The 26,313-nt window shown below is 39.7% G+C and overlaps 1 protein-coding gene across 2 annotated transcripts in view; it reads left to right on the top strand.

Annotated features, from left to right (window-relative positions):
- FHOD3 (formin homology 2 domain containing 3) overlaps positions 1-26,313 on the top strand; it is a 376,458-nt gene that overhangs the window by 307,718 nt on the left and 42,427 nt on the right. For both annotated transcript variants that reach the window (XM_058806162.1, XM_058806153.1), the window contains exons 18-23: positions 151-456; positions 4,210-5,099; positions 11,536-11,694; positions 20,000-20,182; positions 24,708-24,827; positions 25,329-25,490. In XM_058806162.1, coding sequence (XP_058662145.1) covers positions 151-456; positions 4,210-5,099; positions 11,536-11,694; positions 20,000-20,182; positions 24,708-24,827; positions 25,329-25,490 — 1,820 coding nt within the window. The remainder of the gene's footprint in view (positions 1-150; positions 457-4,209; positions 5,100-11,535; positions 11,695-19,999; positions 20,183-24,707; positions 24,828-25,328; positions 25,491-26,313) is intronic.

A 26,313-nucleotide genomic window follows, 5' to 3' on the forward strand; every position in this document is an offset into this window, starting at 1 on the left:
CTAATGTTCCTAAGCACGCCGTGGGCTTGCATTTTATTTTCTTTCCATAAGGCACTTGTACAACTCTCACGTCGCTCTCGTTTTGAGGGGTGAACCTGAGACTGCTCTGTTGTTAAGTGAATCTCTTTCTCCCATTGTTCTCTCCACCAGTGAGTGCCAGTGAACCCGAACCCGAGACAGAGACAGAACCAGAACCAGAGCAGGAGGCTGAGGCTGAGGCCAAGCAGGGAACGGAGACACCCAAGGAAATAGAGGCTGCAGAGGTGGGACCAGAGAGTGAGGTGGAGCAAGGACCAGAGAGAGAGCCAGAAGAAAGTGCAATACTCAGTGAAAAGGAGAGGCAGAATGAGGAAGTGAATGAAAAAGACAACTGTTCTGCATCCAGTATATCCTCAGCAAGCAGCACTTTAGAGAGGGAAGAGAGAGAGGACAAGTTAACCAGTGACAATGAAACTGGTAAAGTGAAGCTTTTTCAATAATGAAGGGTTTCTGGTGGAAAAAAAAGTGTTAAATTAGCAGCTCTGATATTGTGTTAATTAGCTAACAAACCCTTTACACCTGTCTAAGACTTTCTTCACCATGGCCAAATCTTGTCTACTTTCTGCTTGGACATCCAGATGTTATTTGGGTTACTATGTTTGAGGGACAGTAGGGCCTTGATAAAATGAAGTTTCATTTGATTTGTGACCATTTTCTTCCCCTACGATTAATATATTAACTACTGAATCAGCATGTGCAGAGACTTGGATCTCTAGGTCCTGGAGAACTTATTTGGGTTTTCTGTACATGAGGCAGTGAGACAAAGGGCTGTGCTGGCACGATTCCTCATGAATTTCCGGATACCATTTCTCATAATTTTAGTGGAAATTTCAGTGAGGGCTGAGATGTTTGTTCCTTCCCTTCAGTACTTCTGTCTTGGACAGACTTCAGACAGCAGAGGGAGATAAATAGGAGCTGCTGAAGATAGGACTGGGGTGTGGCCATCTTTAGCTCATGTGGAGGAGGTGCATGAAATACACCTTATCTGGAAAAGACCAGTTTCATGGTGCTGAGGGATTCTAGTGAAATAGGCCACCAGGTACCAGCCTGGAAAGGCTCAGCCTGGGAAACACCTAAGTACCAAGCTTTTGCTCAGAGAGATAATGATAACCAGTTTCTGCCCAGAAAGATAATGATTTCAGCCCAGGCAGGGAGGAAATAAATGGCAGATTTTGACTTTGTTGATTACTCTTTTCCCTTTTTTATAGGGAGGTAAAGAAATATAATGTAATTAGGGCATTTGATTCCCAAGTTTTCTTTGGTCTGAACCATGGAATTGTCCTATACTCTCTAAATTCTAGATAAGAAAATGAGATGTGCTTCATAGTGTGAAATAATCCTGCTCTGCCCTGGAAGAAGAGGGATAGTTCTGAATCCCAACGATTACCTCACAGACATAAACTGTCAGATTGAATTGTTCAAGTTTAAATCTGTCACTTTTTTTCTGGGAAGCATTACACAAATTTTATCCTAAATTTTAGAGCTATTTTCTTTTCAGTCTGCACCAAGATTGAGTTACCTAGAATGCAATTGTACTCATAAAGAATGTAGATGGATATATCTGTAGGAAAGGCTAGGGAAGGATCACAGATGAAGGATACTGCTACGCTGTGGTGTAGTCCAAGATAGGCCAAGTGCAAAAAAGAACAGTTGCAAGTCTTTTCTCATTACCTTGTCTATTACCGACCTGTTACCACTCTAATTTAAAGTCCTTATGTACTTTTGTTAAAAGCTAAGAAATGTATTCTTACTAAAATCAACATCTTAAAATTGTCCTACACGACCAGTAGACCAAAGATTTATTTGGTAGTGCTGTATAGGAGGACTCATGTAGTGAGTTGTTTGCTGTCCAGTAGGTGAGGAGTTCTGGAAAGCGCACAAGGACTTCCTGTAGCAGTTTTAACATTCTCAAGAAGCATTTTGCCATTTATGATATAGCCCATTGGTTCTGCCCAGGTGTGTTGAGGACAAAGGCTTGCCCTTGGTGCAAGCTTCTTCATTAGCCATACTGCCAAATTTGGCTTCCAACAAGTCTTAATTCTCCAATGGTATTCCCCACCTGTGAAGAGGAGAGCAGAAGAGGCCACCAAGGTAGCAACAGTCTTCACAGATATGATCTTTGATCAACTTGGACAGTTGGGAGTGGAATTGGAGAATGCAAATTAGAGATTGTGTCTGGGCAAATTCTGATGAGTAGTTTTGCAAAGGGATTAAACACTGGAGGATCCCATCTGGTGAAACTGAGAGGGGTAGATCATGTGGAGTTTCTGGGATGGATCTTGGGAGCCATCTTCAACATCTTTGAAGGAAAGGCTTGGAGTAGGGGAAAATCCTCTGAGAGGGCACAGCTGGGTAGAATATATAGTGTGGGGAAGGAGTTGTCTAGTGATGTTGTCTAATGAAGCTACCTCGGAGAGAAATCAGAGACTACCTCAGGTGGACAAGTATTGGTAAGAAACCAATGCCAAGGATCAAGTCTGAGGAAAAATGAGCAGATAATGGAAGCAGTCAGTCCACCAGCAGGAGAGTAGGTCGTATCCATTTCTGAAAAAAGTCTTTCTTTTGTGTGGGATTAAACCTTTGGACTGATTTTAAAATGTGGTTTAGACCTTGATCTAAATAGAGGCAGGAGTTACTGCTGTCTATATACTTTGTGCTGCAAGGCCCTACATTTTAATGCAATGTTGTTTTAAGAGAGGGGAGGCTGGGAGTTGTGGGGCCCTGGATGTATCTCACCAAGTGGACAGTTTCTCAGAACACAGGACTAGATATTGTGGTAAGAAAGCAACTCCATTGACAGAGAAAGCTGTAAAATATACTTAAATCTCCAAGGTATTGAAAAAAGTGGCAGCATAAGTGAAGAAACCAAGATAAAATGAGTGTTTAAAAAAAATAAAGATTGTGGGGGCCTTGTGGTTAAAGATTTTATTTTATACCTGTAGGCAACCCCCAGGTATAAAATAAAATCTTTAACCACAAGCCCCCCCCAAAAAAGGCAAGCTAGCAATCAAAGTAAATGATGAAATAAAAGAAGTAGAGTTTATGAAAAATGTGTAAGGACTGTGGGGAACAGAAGGAATTCCATACAGGAAATACACTAAGTGTGAAGAATTATCATTGTTTAATCACTTCATCTGATGCCCACTGGAAAAAGGAACACCATAATTGTTAGACACATTATCCACATTGGTTAGTAGTATTAAATTCAGGGAAATGAAGTCACAGAGATGCTTATATCATATATTTTTCAAGTTTGACCACTATAATTTGTTATTTATGGTGCTGTCTCAGACATGGTATTTTCCTTATTATTGGTGAGAAAAGCAGTAGTCAGAAAGATGAAGGTTCATTACAGTGAAATGTTAAATGATTGTAATGTGGGAAGGCCAATAGTCTTTCAACACTGACATATAACAAGGAGGTTAACAGTGGTTGATGAGCAGAGGTATTTTATAGAGGTTCTCATATCATAAACAACTTTTAAAATCTTGCTTATGCTTACACTCTTTGCCCTGAGAATTGCCCTGAGAGCTATACCCTGGGTATGCATCCTACTTTGGAATTCCAATAGTCTGTGTTGTGAAGATGGCCAGGTACCCAGCCAGGGGGTTCTGAGGGTCTGAAAGCTGCCCTTCCCTAGCCAGCAGGGTGGGAAGAGGAGAAGTAAACAGGTCAGCCTTGGCATCAGACAAGGAAGATCTCTTTCATATGATAATATTTTCCTGAGGTTGTTGGTCCAGTACATGGCCAGGTGAAGAATATGATGATAACCTGCTTTGTGTCATTGTCATGATATTTAAGCCCCATTCTGAAATACCAAAGGTTATAAGAATTTATGTACTGTATAAAATGAACTGAGGTAGTAAGTACAACATGAAACATGACAGATTTCAGGAGAAACCTGAATATTCAAATCCTGAAAGTTATATAGTCCCTACCAAACTACATGTTGTTCTCTAGTCCCCTTCCTTTTTTGAGAATTACTCCGAACCCAAGATCAGGCCATATCAGTGCTGTATCTTATTTCAAACTTTTCACAGTAACTGTTTCCCTAGTTTAAGAGTAGTTGTACCTGCATCCCTCGCATGGTTTTTTTTGTTGCTTGAAGAGTATTCTTGGTGCTCTGACTTCCCTCCCTTGACTCTTCCCATCTTGTGTGTGTGATTGCAGGTCCATGGTCACAGACCATTCAGGATGCTGGTGTGAATGAGCAGTGCAGCAACATCCTCAACAACAAGCGGTTTATGCTGGACATGTTGTATGCGCATAATAAAAAGCCCAAAGATGAAGAGGAGAAGGAGCTGGAGGCGAAGGAGGAAAAGAAGGAGACGGAGGAAAGCGAGGAGTCACTCACTAGCCTAGCCAGCAGGATCTCTATACTTCAGGCCACAAAACAGGCCAAAGATGAAAGTGTCAAAAAGATGGAGATTGGAAATCTGGACAACCAAGGCAGTGTGAAAGCCTTTGCAGAAAAATTTAACAGTGGTGAGCTGGCTAAAGGGACAGCAGTGCCTGAAGATGAAATCAGTGAACAGATCCCTGAGAAAACACCAGCACAGACAAAGAAGGAATCTGATTACATCTGGGATCAGCTCATGGCTAATCCTCGAGAACTTAAAATCAAGGACATGGATTTTACAGACTTGGGGGAGGAGGATGATGTAGATGTGTTGGACATGGATATGGGTCCTGGGGACTCCCTTGCTCCCCCTCCTCCACCTCCACCTTCTTTTTTGGGTTTGCCTCCTCCACCACCTCCCCCCTTGTTTGGATGTCCGCCTCCACCACCGCCCTCTGGTAATTTATTGGCTCCTCCTCCACTGTTCGGCACTCCTCAGGGTTTAGGGTCACCCCAGGTTTCTAGGGGTCAGCCAGCATTTATAAAGAAGAAGAAAACCATCCGTCTGTTTTGGAATGAGGTACGGCCATTTGAGTGGCAGTGTAAAAACAACAAACGCTGCAGAGAATTCCTGTGGTCGAAACTGGAACCCATTAAGGTAGACACTTCCAAACTGGAGCATCTCTTTGAGTCGAAATCCAAAGAACTGCCTGTCACAAAGGTACAGCTTGTATTCAGTTTGTTATTTTTCTGCTATTGTATTGGTATTCATTCTGAATTAGATCTAGGTGATTTATGTTGTTTATATCAAACCAGTGGAAATTACTGGATGTGTTTCTAGCTTGGCCTATGACGGAAGATATTCCATGGCTTGACACTAGAGATGAGCCTGGGGTGGTTATGTGCCAAGTTGCCCTCCTGTCTCAGGTCTCCCAGTTGTGGGATAGCACTCCAGGTGGCAAATACCAACAAATTTTACATTTAGATTGGTCATAGCTGAGTGCCAAACTAGATACTGGAATCTGAAATATTTTCTGTTGCATTCATAAAAAGGTCACAGCGTGGTGATTCATATCTGTGTATTTGACAGTTCTTCACTTGGTAATATTTTCCTAATCATTATGTGGAAAGGTTAGAATATCAGACTGGATCTGCTGCAAAGAGTCTGCACATGTGCTTTGTTCTGAAGGATGGAATTGTCATGTTTACAGCTGAAATCTGCAGGGGTGTTGGGTTTTTGTTTTATACTGTTGAACAGGCCTATTTAAATCTTTAATTTATACAATGTGGCAATTTTAGGACAGAAGCTGGTACAGGAAATACCTCCATAGCTAGGATTCCCTCTTCCTTAGTATTGTTATAAAATAAACTTACAAAGGCTCATGACATGGTTGTTTAACATTGGAATCAACAATAAAAGGAACCCTTTTATAGTTACAGTTAAGAGGAACTTGAAGTAGCGTTAAAAAAGTTATTAGCCTGAACATTTGTTTTTCGTGGCTACATAAACTCTTTTTCTTCTAAGCAGCATAATTGGTATCAGGGAAACTATTTTTTTTTCCAGTTCAAATGGTAGTAAAAAATGTCCATCTCTCTTAAAATAAATGAATGGCTTGTGTGTTTTCTCTGTATGCCTATATGGGTTATAGTAATATAAAAACAGTCAGCATCTTGAATATTTTACTTCTCTTTAACTAGAGAAAATTATTACACCTATTATGTGTTATAGATATTGTTGTTTGCTCCTACTCTGGGGAATCTGGAAGTCTCACAGTAAAGGTTCTCTGTGTCACTTGCCCAGTTTATTAAGTCAAAATTTTCTAAAAGTCATTCTTGATCATCTTGACAAAGTGGAAACCTTGGAATTTCTATAATCAAGCTCCCAAGTACCTAGCATGCAACAGGTACATAAAGAGCTGGCTCATGTAGATCCTGCCGCCACTGCTCTTAGCTGAATTTCTTTGTAACACAGATGCACACAAATCTGAAACGTATGTGTAGCACCTTTAAAAACACATCCAGCTGATTGTTCATCTGGCCAATGCCGAGATTAATTTCTCTCTCTGATTCCTTCTCTGCTGAGGAAGGAATGCTGGTGACACCGTGGCATGCTACTCCTCATCTCTCTCCCCGTAAATACAAATCTGACACAGATGGTTCATCGATGGAAGGAATGAGAGCATTTTCTTAGATCCATAAAATATTTAATTCCTTGAATTGAACGTGGAATGATAACATACTTGCCATTTCCAAAATTTAGCTTTGTGCTAAGTGCCAGCATTGTAATGGAGCACTCTGGCTGATTCCTAATTTTTTATTCTCACATGAAATTTTGATAAAATTTTAAGTTGTTGGAGTTATGACTTGTTTACTTTTCCAGTCAATCATCATGCATGTTCCCAAACTACCCTTGGCCATTTTCCCTCCCTCACACTTGCTTCTCAAACCTGCCTGATGCTTTGGCAGAGCTTTTGGCTTCTGGCTGGAAGATGAGTGAGCAGGTTTCTTTGAAATTAGTGCAAGTCTGAGGAATGATTTAGGTGCTTTCCCCTTGGCTACCAATAACTGCTCTCTGCATGAGACATTGTACTTTTGGCTCTCTTTCCAGCCTGTCCCATAACACAGACATAGAAGTCTCATTGTCTCATTGCAGAGAAGACAATGGGGACTGAGAAGTACCATAGTAGAGCTCTGTGCAGGCTTTTGAAAATCCTGCCTGGTGTTCGTGAACACCAGCAAATCTTCCAGAGCAGGAGATGGTCCTTAGATCAAGTGAGAGTGGGAATAATTAGGCAGACCACCGAATCCGTGAAAGACTTGAGGTTTGGTACAAAGATTGCACTCAAATTAGGATAGCTCTCGATTTTTCCAGACTGCTTGGTTTATTTCCAGAGAGTACATTCCCCGTTGTGTCTAGTTTCTCCTGTCCAATGGCTGCAGTCCAAAACAGGTTTATAATATCGTAAAGTCTGACTCACAGCTCAGTTGGTTCAGCTGAAAAAAGAGAGTGCAGAGCAACAAATCAGAAGTCAAATCTCTAGATTTCATTTTAAGAGATGGAAGTAGCTGCATAGAAAAGGAACAGTCCAGAAGGATGAGAGGAAAAGCTAAGTCAGGGTGCATAAAGGGGGGGGGGGGGGGGGCTTGGCTCTGTCTTGTATGCTCTCTCATACAGCTGTAACCAATTTTACTCCAGTTTCTAATCCTTCACTGTGATTTCCACAACACACAGCTATAAACAGCTACTTCCTGGCTCATGAGAAGTTTTTCATTAAACACAATAGACTGTAATAAAATAAAGTGGATTGAAAATTGTAGGATGTAATACAGGATTTTGGGGGCTGGGACTGCGAGAGGAGATTCTTGATTTTAGGAAAACTTATGCCACACTGAGAAACTTGCACATTGATATTATTTAGTGGAGCACCTTTAGTTGCAGATGGTTTATTTTTTAGACTAGAGCACCCTGCATTATATTTGCCAATAGAAGGAGTGATCAGGTATCCCCTCCAAACCAGTGTAGTATTTCCTTCCTTCTCACTCCACTGAACAAAGCAGATATTTTGGCAAAGTACTTCAAAGTGTTTACTTTTCTGTGAAGAGAAGTGAAAACATGCAGACACTCCTCAATCAAATGCTGTTGTTCAGCCCTTTTACCATCCACTTGGTTTTGCATGAAAGTATCATTTTGCTGATTCATGTATACCCTGTGGGATATAGTGATCCATCATGTACCCGCAGACATAAAAATTAGTAGGAGAGAAGAAGGAATCTGTTTTCATGTGCACATGCTTGGTAGACATGTTCCTTTTGAAAGGATTTGTTGCAATTTCAGTGAATGCCAAGACAACTCATAAATGTGGACCAGAATTTCTGAAAAAGATTGCATACAGATATCCTGGAAAAAGTCAGTGGCAGCTGAGCGATGCCATTTTACATCTCTTGTATTAAATCCTTGCTAATTGAGATAGAAATTAAATAATATTTTTTTAAAAAATTTAAAAAGCCATCTCACTATTAAGGTAGATTTTATGCACTACTTTTGCAGTAGTGCAAAATGCAGACTTTTACGACTTTAAAGGCAGAAGATATTTCTCAATTGATACTCATAATTGTTTATTTATGTGACCACTTGAAAAGTTTTTTAACTTTTTTCTGCTTCCCATATTAATTAAAACAAAGAGGCATGTTTAAGACTGTATTCTCATCAGACTGCAAATCCCTTTCTGTGGGATGGTAATAGGTTCTAAATAATCCATCTGGACTACCCAGTCTTCAACAGAGGCAAGAGAATGTGGCCAGTTAGGTCTTGTAAAGTGTCTTATAAACACTATAATTGTTACTACGTTGCAGAGGTGTTTGATTTCTAAAGATTATACTAGCCGGTGTGTTTGTATTTTATAATTACTTTGTAATTACACATAATAATATAGTACATATAATATTCAGAAGTTCAGGGATTACGCTTCATACTGACACATTAAAATATAAAATCAAGCGCACTAGTTCACTGTTCCCTCAAGCCATTTAACTCACTCTCTGTTAATGAATTTATAAAGCATAGATTGAAGTCACCAAATATTGTTGTAGAACTTGGTAGTTGTAGCTTATTTTAACAGTCAGACACTTCCACCTGTGCAACTTCACTGCAGACAAAAAGCAATTATTTTCCTAAGGTAAGGTAGTAAAGTTCATAGTCGTAAAATCTTTCTCTTTTATTCATCCTTTTATTTGTTTGGAAAGGATTTCTTTGGAACTCAGACATCATCCCAAGAATGGATTTAAAATCTCTTCAGCCTCTGTTTTTGAGAAGGGTTACCACCCCAACATTTTATATCCCATATGCAGTTCTAGCTGTGGAAAATGCCTGCATGCACTCATGCCCTGTGCAGCTGATCTGTCTTCCATAACTCACTGCTCAGGAGTGTGTGCACTGTAGGGATCGCAGTGATCCCGGCTCTGAGCGTCCTGCGTCCCCCAAGTGAAAATGTCTGTCCTGTCAGACTTGGGAGCCTAAAAACAGAGCTGAAGATTTGAGGCTTTCTTACCCATACCACATGTGGGAAGCCTAAATTTAACTCCTTTCCTCTGGCTTTTTCCCTTCTGCATAAATTCTTTGGAGCTGTGTAATTCTGTGTTCTTAAGAACGAGGTAAAAAGTGATGGTTTTAAAAGGCTTAGTGCAATACAAGCTCAAAAGAAGGCAGTCTCTGGTGAGCCCTCTTTGGTCTTAATGTGGTCTTGGCCACTAACTGTGGTCCTGAGAATGTGATTAGCGGCTTGGGAAGTAAAAGCTACTGCATCAAAGGAGAAGCTGCATCTCACATCCTTCAGGTAGCTCCCCAAGAAAAAGAGAAGACTATTACTTAAAAAGGGAAAATCCAGGAAGGCTTTGGGGATGTTTTTAAGCTGTTAAGAAGAGATCAGTTCTGACAGAACTGATAGAAAAACATTGAAAAAAATGTTATCTTTGCTCTCCTTAAATTTATTCCGTTTAGTGCAAAATTGTTGTTTCTTTTTAAGTTTAGAAAAAACAACCCTCCTATTACTTTCTCATATCATATACATGTGGTATTCTCTAATTCCTGTAAACAGCACCTGCCTTGAGTCCCATTTGTGTGCAAAAGTTGCATCCTACCACGTTAGTTGTTCTGGTATGATGAAAGGACTATGGTATCATACGGGTATTTGGCAGGCTGCGAGAACCAGTGGGCAAACCTCTTCCTGTGTGAGCAAGGTTCTGGGCTGTGCCAGAAAAAGGTATCTTTTAATGATACAGCTGTATTCCCCATTATGGGCTGTCCACAGCTGGAGGTGCTTTGATGAAATCCTATTTACTAACTTCCAATTCAAAAACAGCACGTAGGCCTGGCAGTGGGGTATTTTGTGTCTCAGTGGCTGTGGTGAAGATCCAAAGAAAGTGAAGGACAAAGCTCAGTAGTCTAAAAAACAATCCTGAGCACAGATTGAGACTGGAGCAGTAAGTCTCCTCTTGGGCTTTCCCCAAATCCACAAGAGATCAAAGACTGATAACATCAGTGTGCAGGACTTCTCCCTGCACTCCTGTGCTTGATGGCATTCCTCAGCCCATGTCTGATAGGGAAAAGGCAGAAGAACCACAGAAAACATGTTTACAGTGTTCACATATATGCAGAGGGAGGAAAAAACCTGAGTATGAGGAGCAGAGTCCTCTCACCTTTCAGCTACCCAGCCCGACATACATAGTTAACAAAGAGACACCTTCTAGCATGGAATGATGAGAGAGAGAAAGAGAGACATGCTGAGGTGTAAAACCAAAGACCTCATTCAACACTACATTATGCCATGGATTTTTAGTCACCTTGCATAGTTGGTTCACATTTTGTCACTATAAGGATGGGGAGAAAGAGAAAAAAATCCTTGGGTCTAATCTAGAATGGAATTTAAAGTATATGTTGCCAGTCCTTTGTGATTTTATTATTATTTGTACTGGATGTAAGATCCAAGGATATGGATAGTCCCAAATACAACTTCCTAAGAAGCACAAGAGTTTAAATGTTTCTGCATCTATGAAGGACTTGACAGACATATCATGAGCAGCAAGAAATTTCCCCTGGCAGCCAAAGGTCAGAAAACCAAGCCAGTGCCTCCAGAGAGGCACCTATGTCTCCTTTGCCAGTGTCCGAGGTGGTTTTATAACAGAGAATGCTAGCAGGCACATGGGAACTACTCTGTTTCCCAGCCAGACACACAAGTGAGAGAGGGTCCAGATTGGTACATCCAACAGGGAATTGAGCCCTGGAGCCCCTTGGGTGCCCAGCTGCTGCCCCAGCAGGCCTGTGCTGGCCAGTCTTGCTGCATAGCAGAGCTCTGGGCTGGCAGAGGCAGTTTCAGGTATTTTCCAGACTGGCTCCTCCCCCAAACTGCCCTTTTGAGGACTCTGTCAGGCTGGCTCTGCTTTGCACAGCGGTGTTCAGATCTCTGATTGAATCCTGGCAGCTCATGTTGATAGGATAAGGATGTGCAACAAGAATTCAGCTTGTTTTGATGCCTAAAAATACATTAGGTTTACACTCAGTGTCAGCTTTCTTGAGTGGGGGAAGTCATTAATGAAAGGTGTGACTTTTCCTTTATGAAACAGATCAGAGGAGTAATGACCTTGTTCTATTCTTTACCAAGAAAACTGCTGCAGATGGGAAGCGACAGGAGATCATTGTGTTGGACTCAAAGCGGAGCAATGCCATTAATATTGGCTTGACTGTGCTGCCCCCTCCCCGCACCATCAAGACTGCTATTTTGAACTTTGATGAATATGCCTTAAACAAGGAAGGAATAGAGGTAAGAAAGAACAGTCAATGTCTTCAAGTCTGCATCTTCAATGCTTTTTTTTCTCATGTTGTATATGGTACAGGCCAGACTAGGCATGGAAGAAGGGGAAGGGGGTGTATTATATCGTGTCTGATTGTTGAAATTTGTGAAACCAGTGTAGTGGACTCAGAAGCAGGAAGTATCATGGGGCTGGGCATGCTCAGTGATCATGGATTATCTGCTTTGTTTGAGTAGCAATGATGTTAATTCCTATCAGGTTTTTCAGAGTATTATCTGAAGCTTGACTGAAATATTGTGAGCAGCAAAAACAGGCAGTGAGTTACTAGGGCTGATGCAACTGGTACAGGGTTTAATAAATTTCATGCCCAGCTAGCTGTTGGAGTCATTCTAGATTGTATATCTAATGGAAAACAAATACAGCGACTAGTTCTGCCCAGAATAGCATTTCTGTGTTACTGGTGTTTGAAGAAAAGCAGTTGGTATAAAGATTACGGATGATGTAATTTTTACCACTACATGTTTGACTTTGCAGATATTCTTACCAAGATCCAAGATGAGCTCTGTTTATTATTTTTTTTATCAAAACATTTTTCTTCTGTGAAGTGTAAAAGAAGCCTGTGGCTCCACTGTTTTTTTCATTATGGTCGTATTCATTTCAATTTTTTTTTTTTTCAGTAAGCCTGTGTCATCTAGTAAGAGTAATCTGCACAACTACAAATCTCAATCAGTGGCTCTCAGAAATCATATATTGATTCACAGTCACCTTTTTGTGGTTTTGCACTGTGTTTCATTATTTCCCCCTTTCCACCTCCACCTTGCTGACTACAAAAGAAAATGAGAAAAGCTTCCTGGAATGAAAATGATATTGCCAACAGTTGCATGCAAAAAAAATGCTTAAAGCTAAAGATCCTTCTAGTTAGAAGCCAGGGGCTGATTTGTCTCTATAGAACGTAATTTCTTCCCCAAGCTATATTACTTTTTTGCTGTATGCATATTTTGCTCATATTATGAAGGTGGCAGATCACTCTAACACCAGTGATTATTTCATGACCCACCCCAGATACCCACCGCTGCAGTCTGCAGTACTAAGTTTTAAAGTGTTGGAGAGAAGTACCCCTCCAGCCAAGCCCAGCTCACAGCCAGGTAGATCTCAGTGCTGTAGGCAGTGTTTCCATGCAAAGTTCAACAGAAAATGGCTGACAAAGGAGGACAAGTCTTCATTAACTTCTGGGTATCATCTCCTTGGAATTGTGTCCTCCTCTGGCTTCAGGTGCTCTGTACAACCCATCCTTTCCACTGCCAACATTTGTCTCTGGGCTGCCCATCTGCCAACCACCTGTTGTGGTGTCCTCAGCTGTGCTTTGTACCACCACACCCTCCTTTGGGTGGCCTTTCCATTAGCTGCCAGGAACCCATAATTTAATTTAAAATATATATGAAAGTGGATTTCAATCTGAAGAATTCAAGAAACCAGGAAATTGGGCACTATTAATATACTTGCCCAGTCCTAAAGAAAAGGTCTCTGAGGTCTGTCCCCACAGCTTGAAACTGGAGATGTGAGTAATCCTCATGTGATCATTCAGGTATTTGAAATCAAGAGAAAGGGTAAGTGCAGCTGAGCCCAGATACTTTGCACTTTGAGGAATGAGGTCTTGATTGGTTGGGAAGGATTATGTCCATGGAGAAAAGTTTTTTTCCCTCAGTTATATATATTATTTGCTTCTTATCAGGCAAAACCCTACACTGAATTCAGATCTCCTTTTCACTCCCAAATTATATATTTTTCTTACAGCATGCTGCAGAGTCAGACCTTAATAGTGATGGAGAGGGCTGGATTAAGCTATTTAGAATTGGCCACGTAGCACACATGTTGATACTAAAATGCTTTACTCTGATTCCCACTGTTTTCAGCAGATCCCTGCCTCAGTTTTTCTATACTGCTCCTTTGGTCTACAATGGAGGCAAACTTTGTTTGCTGTGTCTCTTCTCCTTTTCTGTCTGTTTAGCCCTGAAGTTAGCATAGAGGGAAGACAGATTGTTTTTTCAGTCTAGATTTTTAGAAGTTTTCTGGTTCATATCTATCTAAATGTAAGGAAAAAATTGGTGGCCATTTTGAATGAATCAGTAATAGTGTAAGAATCAGGTTCATGTATGAAAAACCCTACAGATAATACAGCAATTTACTATATAATGCAATTGATTTCTTATCTATGTGTTGATTGAGGCAGGACTGCTATGGGAAAAAAATATGCTATTAGCCTAATTAAAAAATTGTACCACCGTGGACACTCAAAAGCCTTTCTGCACAATAATTGTGCAGATCTAGATCTAGAAGAAATGTCACATCCGGTAAGCAGAAGAGAGATGTAAAGAGAACAGGAAAATAGATATGTGCAGTGGCAACATAACCTTCACTGCTAATATTTCAGAGAAGCTACAATTTAGGATCATCTTCAGCTTTTGTCAGATCCAACAAAGAGCAGAGCACCTACAGTGTAAAAGTCACCTTAACCATCCTTTGCCTTGGCAGAGAGCTCTCTGCTCTGTCCTTTGCTGAGGAGCATTGTCACTGTCATGTGAGTGTGTGTGTTCTGCACCTCAGTGGATTAAATGGTGCCTTTAAACTGACCTTAAGGATTCCTCTAAGGACAGAGGACTAAAACAGTGCTGGAGTTATTGCTAGCAACAAGCAGGGATGCAGTGGGCTGCAGGCCCAGGTTCATGATAGCCCAATTCATAATCTGCTCAGTCCATTGTTAGAGCACTGGGTCCAGTAGAGCCTCCACTGCTGCCCTACGTCTGCTGAATGATGCTTTGCTTTTGAATTCTTGTTAGTAATCCATACTTTACTTTTTAACTTTAAATATATAACTAAGTGGAAAAAATACTCCACTTATTTTATAGCCCTCTGTTCCTAAGTATGTTGCATATTTTTAGGTCTTAAAGCAGTTAGGTACCTCTGAGCTGTGAAAAAAGGCAGAAAGTGGGGCCGTGACACTAGAAAGGCAGATGTAGTCCACTTAGAATGCAAAGCAGGAACTATTTGAAATGTGTTTTCAGAGGAATGCACATCATGTGTTTGCAAGCATGAGCCAGTCCAGCTAAAAAAAAAATTTTACCACCTTACATTTGCCAAAGTATTTGTGTTTTCCTTTCTTTGAAAACCTGGCATTCATTGTGTTCAAACAACCTGGAGCTCAATTCAGAATAAACTGCCTCCTTACAGTGGAAGAGGTCTTGGTGGGAGTTAAGTAAAAGAGGCGAGCTTAAAATCCTGGCACCTAATTTTTGTGTATCAGAGGCAACTGCAAGAAAGGAGTCCAATAAACCAGTCCTTGGTGCTTGTCTGTACAGAAGGAAATGAGTGGATCTCTTCATAAAGGGTTGCTTAGTAAGGAAATGTGGACCAAAATCAATTAATACCAAAGGCTATGGTTAATTTAGCAGACTAAAATTAGGGTAATGCTGTGAGGAAATTAGCATGGTTTGTTTTCTGCTTTACAATATGGCTTTGTGATGCTACATGATGTTGATTTCATTAGCAGGTATAGCTTTTTAATAAAGCTTTGAAATGAAAAAAAAGTATCTCTGGGTGTGCTGTACCCTCCATACCCAGGTGTGCTACACCCATAATAAATAGCTTGATATATTGGTGTCTGGAGTGGCTAGATAGCCCTGAGATGTAAAAAGGGGTAAGATGTGAGAGCTTGATGTTAAAAAGCCAGATGTTGATATGTATAAAAAGAAATCAAAATTTGATTTTTGGAAACAAGTAAGGTATTTACATTTTTATTCTGATCATTGACATGGTACATCAACATTTGCAGTTTCCAATTTGTTTGTCTAATGCTTTGTAAGAGTGTGATGTTTCAAACGATGCTAGCTTGTGTGACCTGAAAGAACACCTTTTTCACAAGTCTACACAGAAGAGAGAATGGCCTCAGTGGTGCCTTGCTGACCCACAGTCATCATATCACAGCCCTAATCTGTTTCAGACTTTATTAAAAAAAAAAAAAAGCCACACTTTCTCTCCTTGCGGCAAACCAAAACATAATCTGCAGTTCCTCTGACCAGCAATGACATGTTCATGTATTTCTGTAGAGAGCTGAGGAAGAGGACTGGTCTGTCTGAGGTATCAGTTCCTGATTTACAAGGATGGTCATCATCATTTCAGATGGAATTCTTTCTCAGAACTGGATCATTTTTGGAAGAGTTGTAATAATATTAGTGCAGGCAGCTTCCCTTACAGTGAAGTTCTGACCTTCATATGCTGTTACATTTTCTTAGAGTTTCAGCAGGTAATGCAAACCAGCAGTGGGTCTTGTTAACAGCTGCCTGGGAACCTGAAATGTGAGAGAGCCTTTCAGGAGTTGGATTGTCTTCTGAGGCCTGTCAAATATCTGGTGAAATACCCACTAACATGTGCTTGGTGATGCAGCTTATGTGTTTGTGGTCCTCAAGCCACAGAAAGCTTTGGACACAACAACAACAAGCAGATATTTGAGTTACTGTTTTCTTTGGCTGTTGTTCACCTGGTAAGATCAGGTGAAACCAAACACCAAAGATGAGACACCCCTGCAAACTCATCATCACTGACAAGCCCAGCATCTCAAAAGAGGAAAAGAGGAAAGAGGAAACTTAAGCACCTAATTTCCTCAGAGGTGCTGCGCTATTCGCCATCACTGCTTAGGTGCTTCCCTGCATCCCACACTGAGGTGTCCATCATCCTCAGTCATATGTTGGTTTTGTAAGTCCTCCCTCTTCGGAACTTTTGGAGATTATACCTCAGGATGGCAGAGTCCAGGAAATGAGCAGTTTGATCCCTTTGCTGAAAGTTGAAGCAAGTGGCTGAGTCTGGCAGCAGAATAATTGGGGTCCATTATCTCATGCAAAAATTGCTTATTTTCCTCGATTATTTGAACACGTTTTCCTCAAAACATAAGGCTCTGGCCCAAACAGTTTTGTGAGAGTGCATGAAGGTGAAATACATGTGTCACATGTACTAGAGAACATGAGCATAGGGTTTATTGATTACCAGTTTTTCTTTCATTGACATGAAGGTTGCTGACACCACCTCAGTTACAAGAAAAGACTGAGGGAGCAGGGCCTGTCCAGCCTGGGGAAGAGCAAACTGAGATATTTAAGTATCTGAAGGGAGGGTGTCAAGATGCATCCAGGTTCTTCTCAGTAGTTCCCAGCAATAGGACAAGAGCAATGGGCAAAAACTGATGCACAGGAAGTTCCACCTGAATATGAGGAAGAATTTCTATACTGTGCAGATGACTGAGCACTGGAACAGGGTGCCCAGAGAGGCTGTGGAGTCTCCCTCACTGAAGATATTCATAAACCATCTGGTTGCAGTCCTGTGCTATGTGTTCTGGGATGGCTCCTTGAGCAAGGAGCTTGCATCAGTAGTCCCACTGTGGTCCCTCCCAACATAACCCACTCTGGGATTCTGTGTACTGGGAAGAGCAATATGAACTAATGATTGGACTCTAAGCTGTTTGTGATTTAATGGTCACGTCAGGTGCCAGTAACCTTCTGCCCTGCTGTGATTTTATGCTACTTTTACTGTTAGGGTTTTATTTTTTAAAAAAATAATAGAAATAAAAACTAAAATAATAAAAAAGTGGCAGATGGTGTACTCATCAGTTTCCAGCACCAAACAAATGGCTCAAATTAGTCACAGCATGGAAATCAAGAAGAGGAGCATTTCACTACTTGCTCAGGGGCACACCAGCGATGATGACCAGCAGGATCAGAATCATTTACCCAAGCAGGTCAGGAGTACTGGTGTAGGTCATTGTCATGGGGGCACTTGCACCCTGGATGGTGTGGGATCTCCTAGCAGCTCTGGTTCCACGAAGGCAAGGCTTTCAGCAGCAGGGCTGATCCACTGCAGCTGGCACCACAAGCACAGCCTCTTTTGTTTGGCATGCCCTGTTTCACATAGTATGGTATGCAGCACAGCAGTCTTGCAGAACTTGGACTTGAATGCTTTTTGTCAGCTCCATCTATCTTGTGATGTTTATATAAAGCTCAAGGACGAGCAGAGTGCCTTTGGAAATAAAGCTTACTGTTTCTTTGCTCTCTTTAAAATGCCCCAAAGCAGTGTAAAATTTGGAGTGAAGGCATTGCCCCACCACAAAATACTTGTGGGATCCCTGAGTAGCTGCCAAAATCCTAGTTATTTGTAGGAGGCAGTTGAGAATACTGCTGCAGTGTTAGCCTTCAAAAATGCATCAGAAGCATTTTTACACCCATCACATGGCTACTGCTAAACTCTCCATGTATGGATGTCCAATATGATCCTATTTGCAAGCTGCCCTGTCTCAGCTGAGGGCGTGTCTTCCTCTTGTGGAAGAGAGGAGTAGGCACTAAGATGCCTGACTCCTTCAAGGAACACTGCAAAGCACATTTCTTTATGAGTTTCAGGCTCAGTCTGGGATTTTTTTTTGCAGTCTTTTTTACATGAGTATTAATTCAGCAATGAGACCATAAAGCAGCTAATTAGAAATCTAGTTTTATGTTAGGTATGACCCAAGTTACAGATTTTAGCATGTCTAGGTGGATGGATGGATGGGTGGGTGGGTGGGTGGATGGATGGATGGATGGATGGATGGATGGATGGATGGATGGATGGATGGCACATCTCAAAATCAATACACAAATGCTGTCAGTTGAAACACGTGTACATCAGAATATTTTCCAAGCAGTCCTTTCAGGCTAAGGAAAAGCACCAGAGTGTGTTGAGGGATTTTCCTCCTCTTTTTTTTTTTTTTTTTTTTTTTTTTTAATTTACTTAAGATATTAATTTATTTAGGTGGAATCTTGAGTGTCCAAGCAAGGAGGCTTTATTTTTTTGTTTTTGTCATTGTTTATAACAAAGAGCAAGAGAGAGAGGCAGGCAACATTAACAGAAAAAATGCTTTTTTTTTAATGTTTATGGAAGTCAACAGAAGAAAATGGACAGCAATAGAAATGCTGTGGCTGAAATTAAATAAGTCCCATTTCAACAAATTGAACCTTATTTGCCTACTTAACTTTTGTTCTTGGCCTGATTGCCCAGGAGAAGTCCCTTGCTCTCTATCCACACTTAGCTCCAGTGCTGTAGAAACAGCCAGGGAAACTTTCAGTACTGGAAGGGGGCAGTTGTGCTGCTTTGATGGATTGGCTATGTCCAGTGCTGGAACAAGGCTGTAGTTTGGATTGGCGGGTCTGATAGCTCTTTGGCTGTATTTTTATTATTCTCTCCTCCCCTTCAAAACAGCCTCTATCATTATAGACTGCTACAGCAAAAACATGTCATTCTTGAGATGAATAAACATAAGTTGTGTTAGAAATCTGCTTTGCTTTAAGGAGGCATTGATCAGTAGGGTAGAGACCTCAACTTATCTGATGCCTTTATGTTGTTCTGATTTTCTTTTTTATTTTGAAGTTCATTTACTGTGTTAAAAGCTGATTAAGAAGCGATACCTTAGAGAGCAATAATTTCAGAAGGAAGGTGCCACATTTAAGCAAGCCTGTAAAATTCATGACTTAAAATTTAAATATTTTGTACCACACTGACAGCAGAAACTGAAAATACTGAGATCCTATTTCAGATAAAAGGAAAAAAGGACATATTTTATGCAATGCATAATTCAGCTTTAAATTCAATGTGTGTTCATTGAGAAGTTGTTGTTAGGGTGAAATCTTTAAGAGTGACCTAGTAAGCTGTAATAGTTTCCAGGTTCCATAAGAAAAACAAAACAGACTGAACAAAAGTAAGAAATTATGGGGACAGCAAGGGACAGGAGTTTTCAAGTTATTCCTGTATACTTACAATTGTGCTAGAAGATTTATAGATATTGGAGCTAAATGAGACCTTAAAGTCTAGTCTGACTTGCTGTAAATCATAGGCCACAAAACTGTTCTCCTTCTACCCTTACTTCCACATGTAATTTACAAAAAGATACTAAGTTCTGACTTAAACATATGAAAGTCGATGAGATCAGTCCTAACCAATTTCCTTTCATGCCCTTCAGTGTTTCATCCCATGGTTAGCCACTTACTATCTACTGAACACAGATTTCAAAAAAATAAAAATTTCAATCCAGACACAATTTTAAACAAACTGCAGGTGTGTGAGATAGCAGTCCTTGTTTTGCTTCCTTGTACAGTGGATTAGTTCTTGGTTGCTGCTGTGCTGTCCTAATTTAACAGCCAAGGACTTGAGGACTTTGACTGTGGCTGCTGTGGGGTCACACAACAACCAGCCCTCACACTCCTCTCAGCCCCACCACTGATGTTTGCCTTTTGGCTCCCTGTACAGAAAATCCTGACCATGATCCCCACTGAGGAGGAAAAGCAGAAGATCCAGGAGGCCCAGCTGGCGAATCCTGATGTCCCCCTGGGCAGCGCTGAGCAGTTCCTCCTCACCCTCTCCTCCATCAGCGAACTCTCCGCCAGGCTCCAGCTCTGGGCCTTCAAGATGGACTATGAGATAGTGGAAAAGGTGAGGAAAAGCACAGGGATGGGTGGAGACTCTTCCGAGGCTTTGCTTAATCTTTCCCTGACCTTGGTATTATACGGACATTTTGAGGAAATGGTAAATGGGTCGCTTTTGTTTCGGTGCCCAAGCAGGAAACAGCTAAACTGATCCTTCATAATCTCTTCTTTCTATAAAAGAAAATTAAGAGATTATGTCTTCCTTCCTTTAATTAGTCACTAATGATGTTGAAACAAAGAAGAGGGCTAAATCTCTGCCACATCTTCTCCAGATGTTGTTATTCAGGAAATTACTTCAGAGCAATGAGAATTTTTCTTTCATATAGATTGAGTGAGGACTACTGTATTCAGTCTTATATCATCAGAGTATTGATCTTTCTTACATCCATTTGAACTAAGGAAAACACCATCCATTAAAGTTTTTGTGTTTATAGCTCTCAAAATTCTAAATAAAAGACAATTCAGCTCAGTCACACACAGTTGTTGCCACCTTCTCCGTGGCTTGCATTCATTCAAAGAACACTATAATTGGGGCGTCTGTCAAGAATGATGAATCATGGGCACAAATTTTAAAAAAGTGGATAAAATTTTCATGCATAGGTGAGACAGAATGAAGCTGTGTTTCAGGAGATTTCAGGTACTTGCTGCCTTTCATAAGGTTTTCAGAAATCTCTGCACAGGAGCTTCCTTTTGGCTGCACTTGTGGTGCATACCCCTGGCATTGCAACTAAAGTAGCTCTCTCCTCTACATATTCCTTTTGTATCTGTGCACATAGGTGTGTATTGAAAAAATCAGTATAACTGTGTGATATGGATTCTAAAAAGTGAAACGTGAAAAAAGTTTCACATGCTTGTGAAAATTCCTTATGTTTACCTAGAAATGGTTATTTAATGAGTTGTGCAACAGTGGATTGATTTGCAGGTGATACTGTCAAGATTACTCAACACTTATTTAATTTTCTTAGATGTTAGGACATGCAATCACACGAATACCCAGGATTTTTATTGGAATGTTTTAGTATTAGCCAGTTACATTTCTGACTTGTATAGCAAAATACTTGTATCTGGCATGAATACTTCTTTGCCAGTTTGTTCTGTTTTGTTTTGGGTTTTTTTCACTCTGGTACAGCTATTTATTCTGCTTTGAAGTTACCACAAGGCTAAATTGTACCTTTCATGGAAGCTGAGTTAGCAGTAGTTACTAATCTCTGCATATACCTAGAATTTCTAGGGTCCTCTCAATCAAAAAGCAACATTTGAAGCACCACTAAATGCTAAAGAAATTCTGAGTTTCCTTTTGCCACAAAGTTAATTTATTGCCAGCTAAAATCCGTGTAGAAGGCATGCTAGTACAAAATGTCTCAAATAGTTAAATTACTCAGAGAAGCAACATCTGTAGGGAAGACAAAACCAACATTTTTGTCCCTGTTTGAAGGTAGATAGGACTAAGCACAGTACCTACCATAAAATGGTAGAGGAAGTAACATGTGATAAGTGTGATAAAGTATGAGGAGCACATGATAAGCCTAGCAGACAAGCATAGATAGGACAGACAGCTTGGGTCTTGGGTGAGGACAAAGAAACAGGATCAGACATCAGGAGTGCAAGGCAGAGTGAGCACCTGGGTCTCCAGTTACAGAGTAAGGTCAGAGTTCCAGGTAATCAGTAAATGTACATGTTATTTGGACTGAAATAAGATACTGTGATATTCAGTTTTTAAAAAATGAAGTAATTTGCATTAGTGATTACGATGATAAAAGAGACCCTTGAGCTGCTAACATTCTTCTATTCTTGAAACTATGTTTTTGTAGATCTATCTGCAAAAGGTCAAACCCTTCATGAAAAGTAGGTCCCAAAATCACTTAGCTCCACAGCTTTGCCTTTCTTTTTTTGTCCGGCATTTGCTTGATCTTTTCTTTTTTAATCTTATCTTGTATTAAGGAAAATTCATAGCAGTTCAGAATGCACTCATATTATTTATCAAGTCACACATTCATTTTCTGTAAGATATGAGTGCTATTATTTCCATGAGGCTGGGAGTTTTAGATGGTCCCTGTTACCAACAGTGTGAAACACCTGAGTTATTGGTAAGACCGGGGTTCTCATACATGAGACTCTTCTGCTAACCTGCCAAGAACAGAGCTCTGCCTAAGTAGGTTTTAGCTTCATCTCTGACAACCTGAAAGAAAATAATGTTAATTGTTCAAGAAATGGGTTAAGTGATACCTTGTTTATGTTCATTAAAAACTTTTCAGGCATAATAAGAGAAATCATCTTTCTTAGCTTGAATTTAATTAACTGAAGCAAGTAGGGGTACATTTGTAGGAAGCATCCTCAGCCTGTGTGGAGTTGAACTGGATGAATAAATAATCACTCTTTGCTCTCTCTAAAAAATTTAAATTAAAGAAAAATGAATGAATGTTAACTTAAATGCTTACTGAAGGTCATTAGTTGAACAATAATTTCCCTCTCCTTTCTTTTGGTATCCTAGTTTAGATGCACAGACAGAAGTAGTTAAAAAAATTGCACTGTGTTGCTATTCATTCCTCATATGGAATTACTTATGATGCAGATATTGTCAAATTCTGTTATCTCAAAGGGGCTGTAAAGGTCTTAAAAAGGAATAGAAACTTTGATTTTTATTTTTTTTTATTAAGATCACTGCAGGCAAATATATCCTTTTTGCTGACTACTAAAAGGTCACAAAATTAATAAAAGCAGGTGCAGAAATTAAAAAAGTACAATGAGTTGAGTACATTTGTACATGTCCATCAAACATTGGATCAGGCATTATAAGATGTCTTTCAGACAGAAGTTCTGGACCAGTCCTCAAATTTCATTCAAACCTAATTTTTAATTGAAAAATAAAAATGTGATATCCAAGGATATGAGGTAGCTCTGCCTTATCTATCTGCCCTCTTTAGGTGGAAGGTAAGTTTTATAGGAAACAAGAGTGGATAAATTTGAAAAAATCATAAATTTGTCTCATTGTTCAGTATGTTGCACACTTTTTTATTGTTCTTTAATCCTCCAATAAAAAAAGAAATAAAGAATAATTACAAATGTGAACTATATGCAAAAAAGTCTAAGATTAGATAACTTGTCTAAATAGCTCAATGAAGGGCTCAGTACGGCCTGGTTTGGAAGCCTCGTATGCCACCTTCTTATTTACCTGGAGAATGTTTTAAATTAGTCTTTTAGCAATGCTTTTTTGGCAGGTTGAAAATTGATTTAAATGAAATAGTTCAGAAGCCCATGTTTACCACAGATTCAGAGCAAATTGAGTCATCCCATAATGCAACAAAACAAACTAAATCAACACTGAATTTAAAGCAACTCAAAGAATACTGTGCAGCAGTATCATTTTCATTCACTTTGATAATGTCTTGGATTATTTAGCACCTCTCCTCTGATGTATAAACTACTTAGCTCACTATCTCATCTCTTTTTCAAGAGAAAAATTTTTCTGTAGGGACTAGAAATATATTTCATTCATCTTGTATTGTAAACTATCACTACAGTTGTTGAAGAAACCATTGTGTGTCTCCAAGAAAGTGAAATTCTCAATTACTTTGCCTTTTGGTCTAAAATAGCAGCTTAATTTTGGCTTCTTGGCTCATAAAGAGTATAACAATATGGGAAATTGGGAAAAAAGTCTCCCTGCCCATGGCATAGGGGTAGGAACTAGATGATCCTCAAGTCTTTTCCAAAACAAACCATTCTATGATTCTGTGAAAGGAATGCTGCTCACGGATGTTAAAATGGCATTTGAAGATAGGAACAACGTGAACTGTTAGTGTGCATACAAAGTAAATAACCCTGGGCCTCACACAGAGACATAGCAATAAGTTCTGTCAACTCAATTACCCTCACTCTCTTCCTTTGAACTCTCTGGTGCAGTTCACTTCCTGAGGTAATGGAACAGAATTTATGATTTCAAGCCATACCAGTATGCACATCTATACTCAGATAACATGTGAAGATGAAAGATGCATTAAATTAAAATATTGAAATGAGACTATTTTTAAAGATTTATGTTTACAGCAGATTTTTTTTTCAGTTTTAAATTCTCATAAGCACAAAACCATATCTAAAACACAAAAATAGCTATCATTTGAAGAAAGCTGTAGGGTCAAGCTACAAATTTTAAGTCAGTAAGGTTTCTAACTTTTTAAATTTGTTGTTCAAAGATTAGAAAAAATACTTTTAAGAAGCCTTTTTTATAAGTTGGGGCTTGGGCATGTTCATGGATTTAACTGAAATGCAGCAGCGTTCTCCAGTATGGAATCACAGGATAGTCCCAGGACAAGTAAGGCAGTTGCATACATAAAGGAACAACAGTAGGAAAATATTTTATGTACTTTTTTTGCTGTCCTTGTATGTGATTTATTAGCTGGAACATGGAAGAAAGCCAGCACACATGGCCGTTTTACACTCTGCAAGACACCAGTTCAGGAACTTTTTGCAGTAATTAATCTAAACCATAGAATTAAAAACTAACCTTCACTTTCTTGTTTCTGTTCCTATGGTAGGAAGTTGCAGAACCGCTGCTAGACCTGAAGGAGGGAATGGACCAACTGGAGCACAATAAAACTTTGGGATTTATCCTTTCTACTCTGCTAGCCATTGGGAACTTTCTGAATGGAACCAATGTAAGCCTGATGTCCCAGAATTTCCTCTCTAGCTTTTTTCCTTCAAAAAAACAAAAGTCAAAACCATTGTGAAAATTGTAACCCGCTATTTATTTTGTACCAGAAAAGTAATTTAGGGAATATAACGTGCTTTTTTTTCTGTGTTAGAGTGTTTTGTATTGTGTCTTACCTCTTTCAGCATAATCTGAAGGAAAGTGGAGCTAAGCACTGTTCTAGTGTAACTCCCTTAAGTGTACTATTGATGCTTTGCATTCAAAGTGAGAGAACTGTGTCGTGGGTCATTTCACTGCAGATGGATTGATTTTAGGCCTAGTCTTCAGCAAGTTAAAAATTAATAAAAGCAATGAGTTTCCTCTCCTGTAGGATTCTTCTTCTTTCCCCTCTGCCCCTTATTGCTCATCATTTTTGTCTACCAATCTGCATGGGAAGGAGTAAGCATTTTTATTTTTAATGTCTTTTTTTAAATATCTTTATTTTTAATGTCCTTTTTTTACATTACAGGCCAAAGCTTTTGAGTTGAGCTACCTCGAGAAGGTTCCAGAAGTCAAGGACACAGTGCACAAACAGTCTCTCCTGCACCACGTCTGCACTATGGTGGTAGAAAAGTTCCCAGACAGCACTGATCTTTATTCAGAGATCGGGGCCATCACTAGGTCAGCCAAGGTATGTCCAGTAGGTAAATACATCTACATGTAAATTTTTATAACACCTCTTTGAAGTGAAATATTTAAGGTTTTATTCTATTCTCTTCTTTGATTTTTTGATCCTCCCTGGTTGCAGCACTATTTACAACTGTGTGTTCATTTTGTCATTTGCACTGAGTTTCAAAGATGCCAGTACTCTCTCTCCTGAACTTTATTTGCGTCTGTCACAAGGTTCCTTCATCAGAGCACTCTTAGGCAGCCATTGGTTGTGACAGCCATGTTAATATTATGTACATTATTAATGTATATTACTATTAGGAACTATTTTCAAGTTAAAACTTTCACCAGTATCTTCAGGTTCATTTATTCTGTGGCTTGGGGGAATCTCTTTTATAAGGCAGATGCCTGATTGTATTTTAAATCCAATGGAAGGAATTAATTTTTTACTAATAAAATGTGTCTCTAGAATTAAAGAGTCCTTGAAATACTTGGTTTAACTCACAGAATCACAGAATTGGTGGGGTTGAATAGGACCTCAGCATATGACTTAGTACAACCCCTGCTAAAGCAGTTTCACCTAAAGCAGGTTGCAGAAGAAAAGTCCAGGTGAGTTTTGAGCATCTCCAGAGGATCTCTTGAGATCTCCATACGAGCTAGGGAACATAAATAGAAATAAAGGAATCTTGTCAAAAAATGGTAATTCCCTGGTTAATGTATAGGTCTGGTCAATGGCTCAGTATGGTATGGAGATTATAACTGCTGTGACCAGCATCATAGAAACACTGTAAACTCACTCTTGAATCTCTCAGAGTGTGAAATTTCATGAATAACCCTTAAAAATA

The sequence above is a fragment of the Ammospiza caudacuta genome, chromosome 1, assembly GCF_027887145.1.
Source record: "Ammospiza caudacuta isolate bAmmCau1 chromosome 1, bAmmCau1.pri, whole genome shotgun sequence".
NCBI lineage: Eukaryota > Metazoa > Chordata > Aves > Passeriformes > Passerellidae > Ammospiza > Ammospiza caudacuta.